Genomic DNA, 13,200 nt, shown 5'->3' on the forward strand with positions numbered 1-13,200 from the left:
ACTAAGGCGGAGAGGGAGGAGGGAGATAGCAGAGGAATTGTGGGTGAAAATGACCTATATTTAGCACAGAACTCTTATTACTTCCAGATCTCTGATGACAATGATGCAGACAGAGAGATAAAGGGAGAGAGAGGGGGGAGAGAGAGAGAGAGATGCTAATTGGGGAAGCAGGGGGAACTTGTGAAAAATGACATGATGAGTGGATTAGGAGCTAGGGATTAGGGATTAGGCTTGCTAAAATGGAGATATACACAGGGCCCACCTGAACAGGTGAGTGATGGATATAATTTGCAAACACTGTTAATTACTTAAGAATGTATGAATCATGTGCTTATGAAAGCAGAAACATGGCTTTTCTGTGCTTCTGCGTGTGTGTAACTTAGAATATTAGGTGCCACTTAGTCTGCATATGTACAAGAGCATGTTTAGACCAGAAGTGATAAGAAGGTTCGAACTGTGCTTCTTCCGACCTTGCAAAACTTCCATCCTTGCCTCAAGCGTCAGAAATCCACCACGTGGTTTTCCCTGCTGAACACTCAACTTCTGTCTATATAAACCTTGTGCGATGTGTTTATCATTGCTTCACTTTCAGCCTTGTGCTGGGAGTGAGCCCGATTACAATTGTTGTTTGTCTACTTATATGCAGCTCCGGAGTCCTGAGGTAACTAGGGTGAATTTTCACCTATCAGTGAGTGTGGCCGGATTCACAAACAGGGTTTCCATACAAGCAGCTGGAAGGGACATATCTCTGTGCTTAAACAATCATATGTTGATGCACAGCATCAGTACGTCAGCATTACAGTACTGAACTGTATTACAATACAGTACAGTATTAAGGATTGTACTGTGCCTGTTTAAAGAAAAACAAATGTGATGGACACTTACCCTTCAGAAGAATTAACATTGGCTTTCATTCAACATCAGAACAAAAATGAGCTTGTGTTAGTATACATACATATCAACGGCAAGCAATACTAGTAACTGGTTAATGTACATTAACATGCATTTTGCTTTAATCATCTCTATATATCTCACACTAACAGTTCATGTGCTGGTAAGGTACCAGTTGACCCTAGGTGACTGCTATCATGAATGGGACTCCAGCAAAGAGGGAAACTGACAGCCGTCTTAATAGTATGATATGTTGTACAAGAGAGACACAGAAGGGAATGGGGGAATGAAATTACTGATTACACTGGTGATCTGAATGATAATACATAGCTTGTATTTATTTATTTAATTCGTAGCTGATTCATCTGATTTTTAAGAGAGTCAATTAAACAACAATTTTAACTTGAAAGTCATGATCGAGTTAGTGTGACATCCAGTCGGCTGAAATAACAACAGTTGGTAATGCTGTGTAATAACCACTAGGGGGAGGAAGTGGATAGTTCTTCCTATTAGACGAGGCACGCGTAGACAACACAAGGACGTCTGTGTTTTAACAATGAGGCTTTTGAAGCCTTTTTTCCCAATTGCCACCGGCCAACATTTTTTGCTTTTTAGGGAGTAACGTGATCACACACCACGGCTACTGTTGACTGAGTCAGGACTCTTCCATTAATACGAGGAAGGAGAGAGTGAAAGAAAGAATGCATACATTAAAAAGAAGGAAAGAGATCTGGACGAGGTAAACGTGTTAATGTAATTTTGTAAATCATTAAAGGAGGTAATGGGGTCATACGCGCTAGGGCAGAGCAGTTTGAAGTCACATTCATTCAGACATGCTTGACCACCCTTAAAGACCTGAAGCAGTGCATTACTGTAACTTGTAAGATTTTACAAATGAATTACTGGTGGAAAAGACAAAGGAAAAAGCAAAAGAGAGAGACTCCATAATTACTTATGGTCCAGTCATGTCTTCCCAACCGATCATTTGCAACCCTCTCAGAGTACGCCTTTAAGTGGTCATTATTCTTCATCTCTCTTCGATTCCTCTCATCATGCAAGTGCCTGCCTTGACAGCCCCCCTCTGGTCTACCATTCGTATGGTGCCATGAAGCTCTAATGTAGGCTATTTTAAACCACAGCAAAGAGATACAATGAGAACAGTCATAGTGCCTACAGCTGTATCTCACAGGGTCGAAACCGGGAGAACATGATGCTTATCAAGGAGTGTTGAGGTGGAATGTCTGCCTTTTTGTATTTCAGTGAAGCTTAAACTGTGAAAATATCGAAAATGCAAACTTACGATTAAAATAATGTAATAAGAAAAAATTATGTGATTTGCAGAATAGAAATTTGGTAGATCTAGAATTTTAGGTTTGTCTTCAGTTGCGTAATGCATTCACATTAAGTTAAGGGTTATATTTTAAATGAATAGGCCAACTGAAAGCAGACTATTTGGCGTCCGAGGAAGACCATATCCAGGTGGTAGCGGTGGGGCGGGGCGGGGTGGGGTGAGGTGGGGGTTAACCCATATCCACAGGTGTAGACAGCTCCGAGATTTCACAGGTCATTTTGTTCCAGTGCCGCTGACGGAATTGTCAAGTGTACAAGGTCCCCCAGGAATGCAGCGCCCATTTAGAGACGGGTTTACGTGGCTTTCAGTCCTCACAGCTGCAGTGCTGACTGTTGAAACCACACTCATCGCACATTTGCTTATTTAACACACGACATTCAGATCAGTTACGCGTTTTATAATTGTGTTTCAGCATGCCACTGTCACCTCAACGACCTACCAGACAGTGCTTTTGGGCAAACCACATGGACAGAATAGATTGATTGAACATGTTGTTACCTGTTGAAACACACATGACTAACTGTAAGAGTTACATGTACAGTTGACTTTTCTGACTGACGTTCTCGGAGCCTACTGCCAAGTAGCTGACGGAACTTGGCCGAACTCCAGTGAACTAAACGAAACTTTCAAATTAACAAACCAAAGCAGATGCTACAAAGGGGAAAAGTTATATTTGTCCCCCCACTGTCATTGATTGTAACAACATTGTACTGTTCAACCAGTGGAAATCCTTCCTGAGGCAGCAACAATTTTGGTTCACTAAATTATATCCTTAGCTAAATCTCTTAGAAATTCCGTATGTGATGTAAATCTAGTTCTGCACGTGCCATAGCCTATTTGACATTCTTTTAGGGTGGTGTAGTTGAAATCAGCCCCAAAACGTCTCTACAAACTGGCCCTTTAAGAGAATTGCTCAAAATATTTGGCAATTTCTTTACCCTTGTCTCTTGAGTTTTTGGCGTGCTTAATCCCGCCATAGCCTATACTCATGCACGAGGAACACGCCTCTTAAAGAAGAATGGAATGACAACGTCTCAATGCCCGTCTGAAAGTAGACTGAAAAAAAACACTCCCCCGACTGGTCGTTTTCCCTTCACTTCCTTACTCCCTCTCTCTCTCCTTCCCTGTCCTTCTTTCGCTCCCACTCTCACTCGCTTATTTCTAGAAAACATGAAGGAAAAAGAAGAGAAGACTCTGGCGAGGACGAAAGTCAAGTGAAAGTTTCAAGAAGCCTTCGAAGGTCTGGAAAGAAGGGCAACTTTGGAGAGCGGATGGACGGGAGGAAGGAAAAGATCAATTCAGCTCTCTATGGCATGATAAACGGATAAACATAAACAGCGCATGAAACCATAAACTCCAATCAACTGCGCAGCGCCATCCGCCACTCGTCGGCCCTTGTGCCCTGAATGTGTGACTTTGAACTGAGTGATTTTGCAGGCTTTTCTTCCGCGCTGCTGCTTTTGGCCTGAACAGAAAGCACAAAGCGTTTAGCAGGTTCGAACTCTCCCCGGAAAAAAATATTACATTCAAGGAGTGGGGTGCCGACCAGGGCAGGACGCCGAAGACAGAGGAGAGGCGTTGCCACCCGTCGCTAGTGCAGAAATGGCTGGGGCGAAGCCGGGAGTTCACGCTCTGCAACTCAAACCGGTGTCCGTCCACGAAACACTGAAACGGGGAAGCAAATTTATCAAATGGGATGAGGTGAGTGGACACGTCTAATAAGCAATACACTGAATTACCGCAAACACCAAAACCAAACTTCTAGACTGTGTTTGATTTAATCGGATTTGTGATATGTGACACCAGGGCTATCATGTTAACAACTCGTAGTCATTTACCAAGGAATTGCTAACGACTGACACCAGAGGGTACGAGCAAGCAACCAAGTGGCGTCTGATATCTACTGAATTCTTGTCAAGCAAGTTTTTCTTCAGATGAAATGTAGAGGACAGTTTTTTTTCTAACCTTCTTTCCGCGTTGTTCGCTCAGAAATGTTGTTGTTACTGTAGATATTGTTACTGTATTGTTTTACAACGCCTTTTTTACACACTGAAGTGACTTAACCTTGTTGTGGAGCGTCAAACCCGGACGTTTATTTCGTGCCAAAATCGTTGTTATTGACAGATGAATTGTTTGGCTGGAAAGTCAACATAAAAGAATGCATTGTTTTTGGGGGACGATCTCACTATACGTATTTGAGAAGCGTATTCTTCCGCGTAGTTTCTCTCCTGGCAACAAACTCGTGTTTGTGTGTGTGTGTGTGCGTGCGTGTGCGGCTCTCTGTGTGTGCGTGCGCCCATGCATATGCTTTCCAGTGTGTGGAAGCGTGTTGGAGATGAAAAACCCCAGAATACCGCCTGTACCCAGTTCAGTCACAGTAAAACACTCCCCGTCTTATTGTTTGATTGAAGGTGCCTTAAACTGACTCACATTCAACTAGAATAGGAGCCCTGGCTCTGGCCTCTTGCCCTGCACTCCACCTAACGATAGCACCATTGTTGTATAAGTGGCCATTGGTGCCTTTGAGTCAAGTTTGCTGTTTGTGTGTGTGTGGATGGCAGCATTAGTCCATTAGTCACCCACAACAGTTTTATGGCAGGGTTGAAGGCAACCACATGCTTTTTCAGTTATATACAGATTGTCTTTATGTAGGTCGGAGTTGCCAATACTTAAAGCAAGTAATGCGGTTACAATGATAATATACTTTTTGTTGAAATAGCTTGCCATGCATCTTACTAAATTATTAATGATAAATGCATCTCCTGCTAGAAAAAAATATCCCCGCCATGCTCTATATCTTTAAAGTGTGTGTCTGTGTCTGTGTCTCTGTGTGAGTGTGTGTGTGAGAGAGAGAGAGCTGTTTGCAGTGAGTGAGCTAGTGGGTTTAAACCTTAAATTGGCTTCAACTATATCAGTCAAATAGGCAAGAGGGACAGACAGACAGATGCACAACCCCACACACAGACGAACACCAGGCCGCACCATGCAAGCTGACCTTGAGTTTAATGATTTTTGAGAACGGACATGCTGTACCCGCACTGGTCACCCTGACTGTCTAGCTGTCAACTGATTGCCAGCAATGCCACTGATCACAGCCACACTAGACCTCCCATGGCCCACAATGCAATTCTTTCCTCCCTCTAAGATTCCCCACGAGCTATATTTCACCTGGGTCTTTGAATAATTAAATCTCTGCCATATGCACACTTTTGGAATCTATTATGACAGTTGTTTCTCATCCACTTGTCCATGTCTTTTAGTCAGGTGTTTAATAGTGTTTGTATTCAATGTACCCTTGTGATTCGCATTGTTCTGTGTAACGACACCTCCCCCTTCTTCACATTACAGTACAGTACTCTGGTTAGGATGTAGTTACAATGTTCTTGAACACACACACACTTACTTGAGGGTCACTTTTTCATCCACTGCCGTGTGTCCTAAGGACCAACCACATTCTGCTCTGTGAGCTGTGTAAGCAAATGCGCTGGTCAGTTGGCTCTCTCCTGAAGCACAAGGTCCTTGTTGGCGCTTTATGTCCTATTTGCTATGCCGTAGCTTCGCCTGGCAAATCTGTCAGCAGTGGCCCGTTTAGCCCCGGCCAGTTAAGACAGAAGGAGCCTGACCATTGCTACGGTAACGGAGTGCTGAGCAAATCAGAACATGCTTCTGTGGCACATGAGTGAGTGAGTGAGTAAATGTGTGTGTGGTGGGGGAGGGGAGGGGAGGGGGTGAGGTCGCGGTGGCTTGAGGTCATGTGTTGACATAGTTTGTGTTTCTGTTTCACATGTTGTTAATGATGTTGGTTGTTTCTTATTTGGTCAAACACCCGTGTTGTCCAGAAAACAATCCGCTGATTCAGGAGAGGAAGATGCACATTTGTCTCCTGAGCTGTCAGGAATTTCTTTATCTCTCTCTCTCTCTCTCTCTCTGTCTGTCTGTTTTTCTCTCTCTCTTTCTATGTTTCCCTCCTTCACTCGCTCCTTCCATCTATCTATCTCATATGCTTTTCCTCTCTGAAGGGAATTCCCAGGAAGTTGTTGGGAGCTGTGATTAACTGTGCGAACCACTGTATAGAAACAACATGCCTCCGTCTCTCCATGGAGAAATGATAGGAGCTCGAGAGGAAGAGAAGAGATGTGGGTAGCAGTGGGAGAAAGTGGGGTGGAGGGGGGGGACATAGGGCGAGAAGAGGAGGAGGAGGAGGAGTGCAGAGAAAGAGGGAGAGAGAGAGAGAGAGAGAAACACATTCCTTTTCCAGAAACCAAATAAGGAGATATCATTTGAGAAAGTGCTGAGAAGATTTGGTTAGGGACATTGAGCGTGTTTTTTGAGAGACAGCGAGAGAGAGAAAAGAGAGGAGAGAATGAGATTTTGGTGAAAACAAAGAGGTGATAAACAACAGGCAAGGAGGAGAGCGATCTGGTTTGCTTTCGTAGTCACTCTCTTTGCCCCTCTTCCTCGTCACTGCAAGAAGAGGCTTCACCCCTCCGTTTCCTCTGCTGCCCTTACTCTCTTCTCCTCTTCTCTCCTCTCCTCTCCTCTCCTCTCCTCTCCTCTCTTCGTCTTTCTACATCACCCACTCATCCATCTGCTAGGGTCTGCTTTCCTCCTCTCTCTCTCTCTCTCACACACACACGCACATATACACTCACACATAAACACACACAATCCCTCTCTGTCTGTTTGACTCTCCGATTCAGTATTTGCTCAATTAGCATGAAGACGTCATATTTAATACCTGTTTGTTTTTGGCAGAGTAGTGCAAACAGTTGACATAGCAGAACCCTCCGGCATACAAAGCCGTATGAATTGTTTAAACATCACAGATTTAAAAACCATCCCGAACATCCCATTTTTGCTCAATCATCAGTATGAGACTGATCCTCTTCTCTCCATTCTCTTTTTGTCCCTCTTGTCATCCTCTGTTCTGTCATGGGGTGACATCGTCTCAGAGGTCTATTGTTCCTTCACCATAGAAGACAACTCTATAGTGTTCCTACAGCTGGCACACTTAAGTGGTCGGTCTAAACCCAATCGGACCGCAGTTATATGGGTGGCCTCCACGTAATCTGCACTGAAAGAACAATGACTGAACACTTGAGTAATGGCAACATAATAAACCAACAGTATTAGGTGGAACAAGAGGGTCAGTCTTTCTATGGGGCAATAAGGTTGTATGGCTGCGAGAGCAAAGGTTAGTTGTTCTGCTCCGCCTGTTGAAAATGACAGGATGAAAGCATGTGACAATTACAGGCCTTGCGTTTGGTGGGTGTGTGTGAGTCAGAGTTTGAGTGATGGGACGATACTGTGTGTAGGTGTTTGTTTTGACTTTTTGTGGTGTTTTGTGCGTAAATGCAGTGGTGACTGGACTACTCGACTAGCATTTGTAGTTCAAATGAGCTTTGCTGGTATTCCCTGCCCTGCGGGGCTTGTTAAACAAGTAAATGTTTTGCAATGCTTATGTTGGCTGATGATGTAAGCATTGTGTTTATGCGGTTTATGTGGATGAGTGTGTTATCTGTGTAAATCTTTTTTTTTTTTTTTTTTTGTCAATTCATTATGAATCAAAATAATCTTGGTAATTGGAAAGCAGCAGATTTTTAAGGAATGTACTACAGCTGGTGTGGATGGGTGTGTGTGCGCGCACACTCGTGTAGGGGTGTGTGTGTGTGCGCGCGCGCTTGTGTGGGTGTGTGTGTGCGCGCACACGCAAACACGGGTATGGACGTGCGCTTCTCTCCTTGAATGACTTCCTGTTCCAGCTTGTTGGCCCCTGTCCAGAGCCAAAACATTTCTCCCCACTCCTTCCTCCCCCCACTCCCCCCACTTCACCAACAACACACATACAAACCCAGTTACACACTCAATCTATTATCTCTCTCTCCCATCCTTTCGCTCTCTCTCTCTCTCTCTCTTTCTTTCCTTCTTTATCTACCTTCCATGTAAATTTAATTTAGGTGAATTTGATTAAAATTCCACCTTATTTGGCGTTTCTTTTCCTCTTAGTGCTGCCGTTAGGGTGCTCTGGAATAACCTTGTTTCCCCCTCCGGCTGTTTACATGTCTGTGAACCTCTGTGTGTGTGTGTACGTGTAGGTAAACACGATTGGTATATATAGTATGGCATAGTCCCTGTGCAGTCTGTTCATCAGTTTCGTTACAACAGAGAAGGAGAGAGGGATGGAGGGAGAGAGGGATGGAGGGAGTGAGAGGGGAGGACCACATTGGGTGCCAAATGAAGATTGATCCCTTCATTTTAAAGTTCTCCTCCTCTCTCTCTCTTTCTCTCTCTCTCTCCCCCTCTCTCTCTTTCACTTGTGTGGTCACCTTATGTGCATGCCACTTGTTCGTTCCACTTACCTTTTCTCTCGTCAGTCTATTTATCCTTCCTTCTGGCTCATTCCTCCTTTGTTCTTTTTTTAGGTCCTCTCTGCCATGTTCATGCTCAATTTATCTTCTCGATGTTCTTTCTCTCCCCCAGCCCTCTCTCTCCCTCTCTTGCTTCGCTCTTTCTCTGATTTTAACCTTTTCTCTCCCCTCTCCCTCGCTCATACGGTTATGTCCAGCTGAGAGACCCTTCCAAACATCCTGTTGGACACAACAACATACTCTTGGCTCAAACACACACACACACACACACACACACACACACCCAAACACACAGACACATACTGTGTTAATGAGAGTGAGTAGTGGCCTTAAATGCTCTCTTTTAAGATGCATTGTCATCATGATATAGGCGTAGTAGCTCAACCTGTTCTGCATAGTCCCTGTGAGCGAGCTCGCTCTAGAGGCCTTGTAGTGCCTCTGGCTGACAATGCGGAGCTCACTACACAGACCCTGATCCAAGTGTGTAGGAGCTACATGGAGCAACATGGCTTGGACGTTGTGGTCCCACTGCCAGAGCTCTCTCTGCAGGCCCTGTGGAGCGTGCTGAATGTCGCAGGTGCAGTGCGATCTGAGGAATGGGTGTGTCTCCTCTCCGCTCTAGCCAAAAGCACGCACAGGGACCGTCTGCACACTGCCATGCTAACGCTAACAGCTTCACAAGCAGGTGAGAAACAAGCAGCGAGATCGGGAGGAACAGGGAGGAAGTGAAAGAGGGGGAGAGAGACATTTCCGTACGTCTCGCAGCGTCTGGGAACAGACTTCGATTGGGGATGTTGAGCATGCCGAGACAGCATGCTCATGTTATTACACACAAAAGGGGGCTCTTCTATCCTGCCACCCACAAAATACTCCCAGGAAGCACAGCTGATTCGAACAAGGATGATGACAATCTGTCAGTTTGGACAGCCTACATTTATAAAATGGGCCCTCAGACAGTTTGGAGTCTTTCTATATCGAATGAAGATAAAATCATCTGCATTCCTCCCAGGAGGAACTTGAAATGAAGGGGGGAAAAAATGACAAAAATGTGATCCTTTAGGAAGCTAAAGGTTGCAGCCCCCAGCACATGTTCTCTCATATTCACTCTGAAGCGATCCTCACACTGTCTGCTCTCCATCGGTCAAAGCTCTTCCCACCCCTGACAGACTACCCACACAACCCAACAGGACAGAGATACATTGGTGATCAACAAGTTAAATGAAATGGCAATGTCGTGAAATAGAATGTACCGGAAGAAGGTTTGTGCATGCATAGGACTGCCTTCCCCCATCTTATCTCAAGTAATTACCTTTATAAAACTCCCTGCTTGATCTAATCTTCTTGACATGTGTTTTTTACGTCCTTTTGTTTCCTTCTTTGAACTATGAGGAAACGTTACCAAATGAGGCGTCGTCTCAGGTGAAGAAGAACATACTTAGCCGTGAAGCTTAGCCATGCCGGTTGCACCGCAGTTATTCTTGCAGTGTCACCTTGGGTCTGCCCTTAATTGATTCATCTGAAAGTGCAGAGGTGTGTGTCTTTCGACTTTTGTTTTGGTACAAATGAGTATATTGACCGATAATCTCTGGCAGGTCAAGTTGAAGAGCTTGGAGCTGGATTTTGGATCTGCGGAGCAAAGATAAGACCCTTCAGCCCGTGATCTCCAGACTGCAGTAGTTGCCGAGTTCCTTTTGAAAGATGTTAGAAAAATGTTAGGTAGATGAATAGCTAGGTGGAGTGGGCGAGAAGAATAGAGAGAGAGAAAGAGAGGAAGAGCCTAAGGGAGGTGACTAAAGGTTAAGTGCACCCACATGTGAATTGTGGGAAGCCCAGATTGATACACACACACACACACACACAGAAACACACACACACACAGAAACACACACACACACAGAAACACACACACACACACACACACACACACACACTCACTGGACACTGTGTGTATGGCAGTCTGTTTTTTTTTATGCTCTGTGATCACTTCCTCCACAGTTCACCCTTGGCCTCTGTCTTTCTACATTTTGTTCTCTCTCTCTCTTTCTTCCTCTCTCTCTCTTTCTTCCTCTCTCTCTCTTGAGCTGTCCCTCTCTCGGTCTCTCTCTCTTCCCCTCCCCCTGTGTCTGGAGTCCAAAGGTGAATCACTAACATCAACCTTTGCCATGTTACCAAAGTGTTGACTCATGGGCCTGAAACACACACACACACACACACACACACACAACAGTAATCTGTGTGTCAGCCACTAAATCCTGAGTGCTGTGTGATCTAAGAAACTGCACATTCATTTTACCACACTCAGTATGATACAAATCTGTTAGCAGATGACATTCGCTTCCTCTCCCGCCCTTCAACATCGGTCACACTTCTTGCTCTCATACTTTTTCTGATCAGTTGTCCCTTCCACTCCTACTCTCCTCTTGTCTCGGGCGTGTGTGTGCGCGTGCATGAGTGTGTGCACGTGTGTGTGTGCGTGTGTGTGTGCACACGCATGGTGTGCTGGGGTGCTTGGCTGAGCGCTGGACACACCGCTTTGTGCCATTTGCCGGGCGTTTAAAGTGCAATGAATCATGGCCGATTGTTGTTATGAGAGACATTAAAGCCATGTAAACACAATGCGCCCAAATACAGCAGCGAGCGTCGGCTGAATAAATACCACACAGAAATAGCTGGAATAACTTCAGCATGAGGCCTGTGTGCTAGCCCTGCATGTGAGTGTGTGTGTGTGTGTGTGTGTGTGTGCATGGCTTTGTGTCTATAACTGTGTCTGTACTCGTGTGTTTGCATGAGAGAGAGAGAGACTGAGCGTGTTTTTTTTGTATGTATATCTGTGTCCTTTTGTGTTTGCAGGTGTGTGTGAGAGAGAGAGAGTGAGTGAGTGTGTGATTATCTGTGTGTGTGTGTCTGAGGGAGATGGAATGCTAAGTAGCGTCTAATCCATCATTTTTAAGGCCCAGCTTGGGTTGTGCGTGGTATGGTTGTTAACCTTAGTCCTTTTTGCACTGGCTAACTTAACTGCCCTGATTCAAATCTGGTTAAACTGGTCTTGTGGATTTTCACACATATGTGGATATTTGTGACTGCAAGACACAGATTCAAATAATGTTTTTGGTTGAGTTGTTTGTTTGTGTGTGCGTGTGCCTGTGTGGGTCTCTCTCTCTCTCTCTCTCTCTTTCTCTTTCTCTCTCTGTGTCTGTCTGTCAGTATGTGTGTGTGTGTGTGTGTGTGTGTGTGTGTGTGTGTGTGTGTGTTGTGGAAGAGGCCAAGAACCATACTTAGAAACAGAAGTGGTCCTTGCGTGCATCTCATTGTTTTGAAGAATGAGAGGGTATTTGACAATTGTGGAATTCTGTGTGTGTGTGTGTGTGTGTGTGTGTGTGTGTGTGTGTGTGTGTGTGTGTGTGTGTGTGTGTGTGTGTGTGTGTGTGTGTGTGTGTGTGTGTGTGTGTGTGTGGTGTGTGTGTGTGTGTGTGTGTGTGTTGTGAATGACCTGGTTGCTGGAGATGCTTTGTTGGTGGCATTTGCTCATTGCTCAGTTTGTCAAATAAGGATAACCCAGGCACTTAAAGGTCGAGGGCTGCCATCCTCCAACCCCATCAATGACCCCTCACCCCACCCCCCCCCCCCCCCCCGCACACACACACACGCACACACACACACACACACACACACACAGATGTTTACACAGTAAGCAGGCTGCACATCAAAGAGGTACTGCTTGAGGGGGCTATCTTTACCGCCCTCTCCTCCTCCTCCTCCCCCTCCTGTCCTTACCTTTTCATATTGAAATGGAACACCTGAACCCCCCTTACACACACACACACACACACACACACACACACACTCATCAGAACACACAAACAAACACCACCGGGGCTCTTGTGTAAATGCAGAGGCCCAAAGCTGGTCATTCAGTTGGTGTGTGCTGTGTGTAAGTCTGTCGTGGCCTAGGCAACGCGGCAGGCACTGGGTCCAATAGGGAGCTCCTCCTCCTTTATGCAAAAGTCTAAACAAACGGCGTGACACTCGAAAAAGACAAGAGGAGTTGAAACATCTGCCGGGAATTGACAAAGACAGGAAGGGAGGAGATGGGGAGAGTGTGATGATAAAGAAGGATAGAAGAAGATATATAGCTGGTTGTTTTTTTTTTTTTTTTTCTTAATTTGAGGGAGGTGGGGTTAGTGTAGTGTTCTTAGAGAGCAGCTTTTCTAGGAAGTCTCCTCGAAGGAGAGGAGGGAGGAATGGCATGTTGTGCAACCGCCAACGGTGGCCTGATTCAAGTTCACACAGGCCCTGACGTCTCCCACACTCATTCTGTCTCCCGGCTTTCTCTTCTTCACTGAATATAAATCTTCTTCTCTGAATATAAATAAAGTGTTTCCATCTCTCTCGCACTCTCTCTCGCACTCTCTCTCTCTCTGTTTCTCTCTCTCTCTCTCTGTTTCTCTCTCTCTCTGTTTCTTGTCTCATTCTCATTTTTCTTGCTTTTCTCCCTCTCTTTCTGCCCCCTCACCTCTCTCTCTCTCTCTCTCTCTCTTTCTCTCCCTTTTCATGGGGAAAGAACTGCTCTCCCACCAGGTAATATTATCA

The 13,200-nt window shown here is 45.2% G+C and overlaps 1 protein-coding gene across 1 annotated transcript in view; it reads left to right on the top strand.

The window, feature by feature from the left end:
- The first annotated feature begins 3,237 nt into the window (after positions 1–3,237).
- plcb3 (phospholipase C, beta 3 (phosphatidylinositol-specific)) overlaps positions 3,238–13,200 on the top strand; it is a 45,359-nt gene continuing 35,396 nt past the window's right edge. Inside the window, 1 exon segment of the mRNA XM_031585512.2 lies at positions 3,238–3,943. Within this exon segment, the coding sequence (XP_031441372.1) occupies positions 3,845–3,943 (99 nt within the window). The 5' untranslated portion in view covers positions 3,238–3,844.

This window comes from Clupea harengus, chromosome 18, assembly GCF_900700415.2.
Source record: "Clupea harengus chromosome 18, Ch_v2.0.2, whole genome shotgun sequence".
Classification (NCBI taxonomy): Eukaryota; Metazoa; Chordata; class Actinopteri; order Clupeiformes; family Clupeidae; genus Clupea; species Clupea harengus.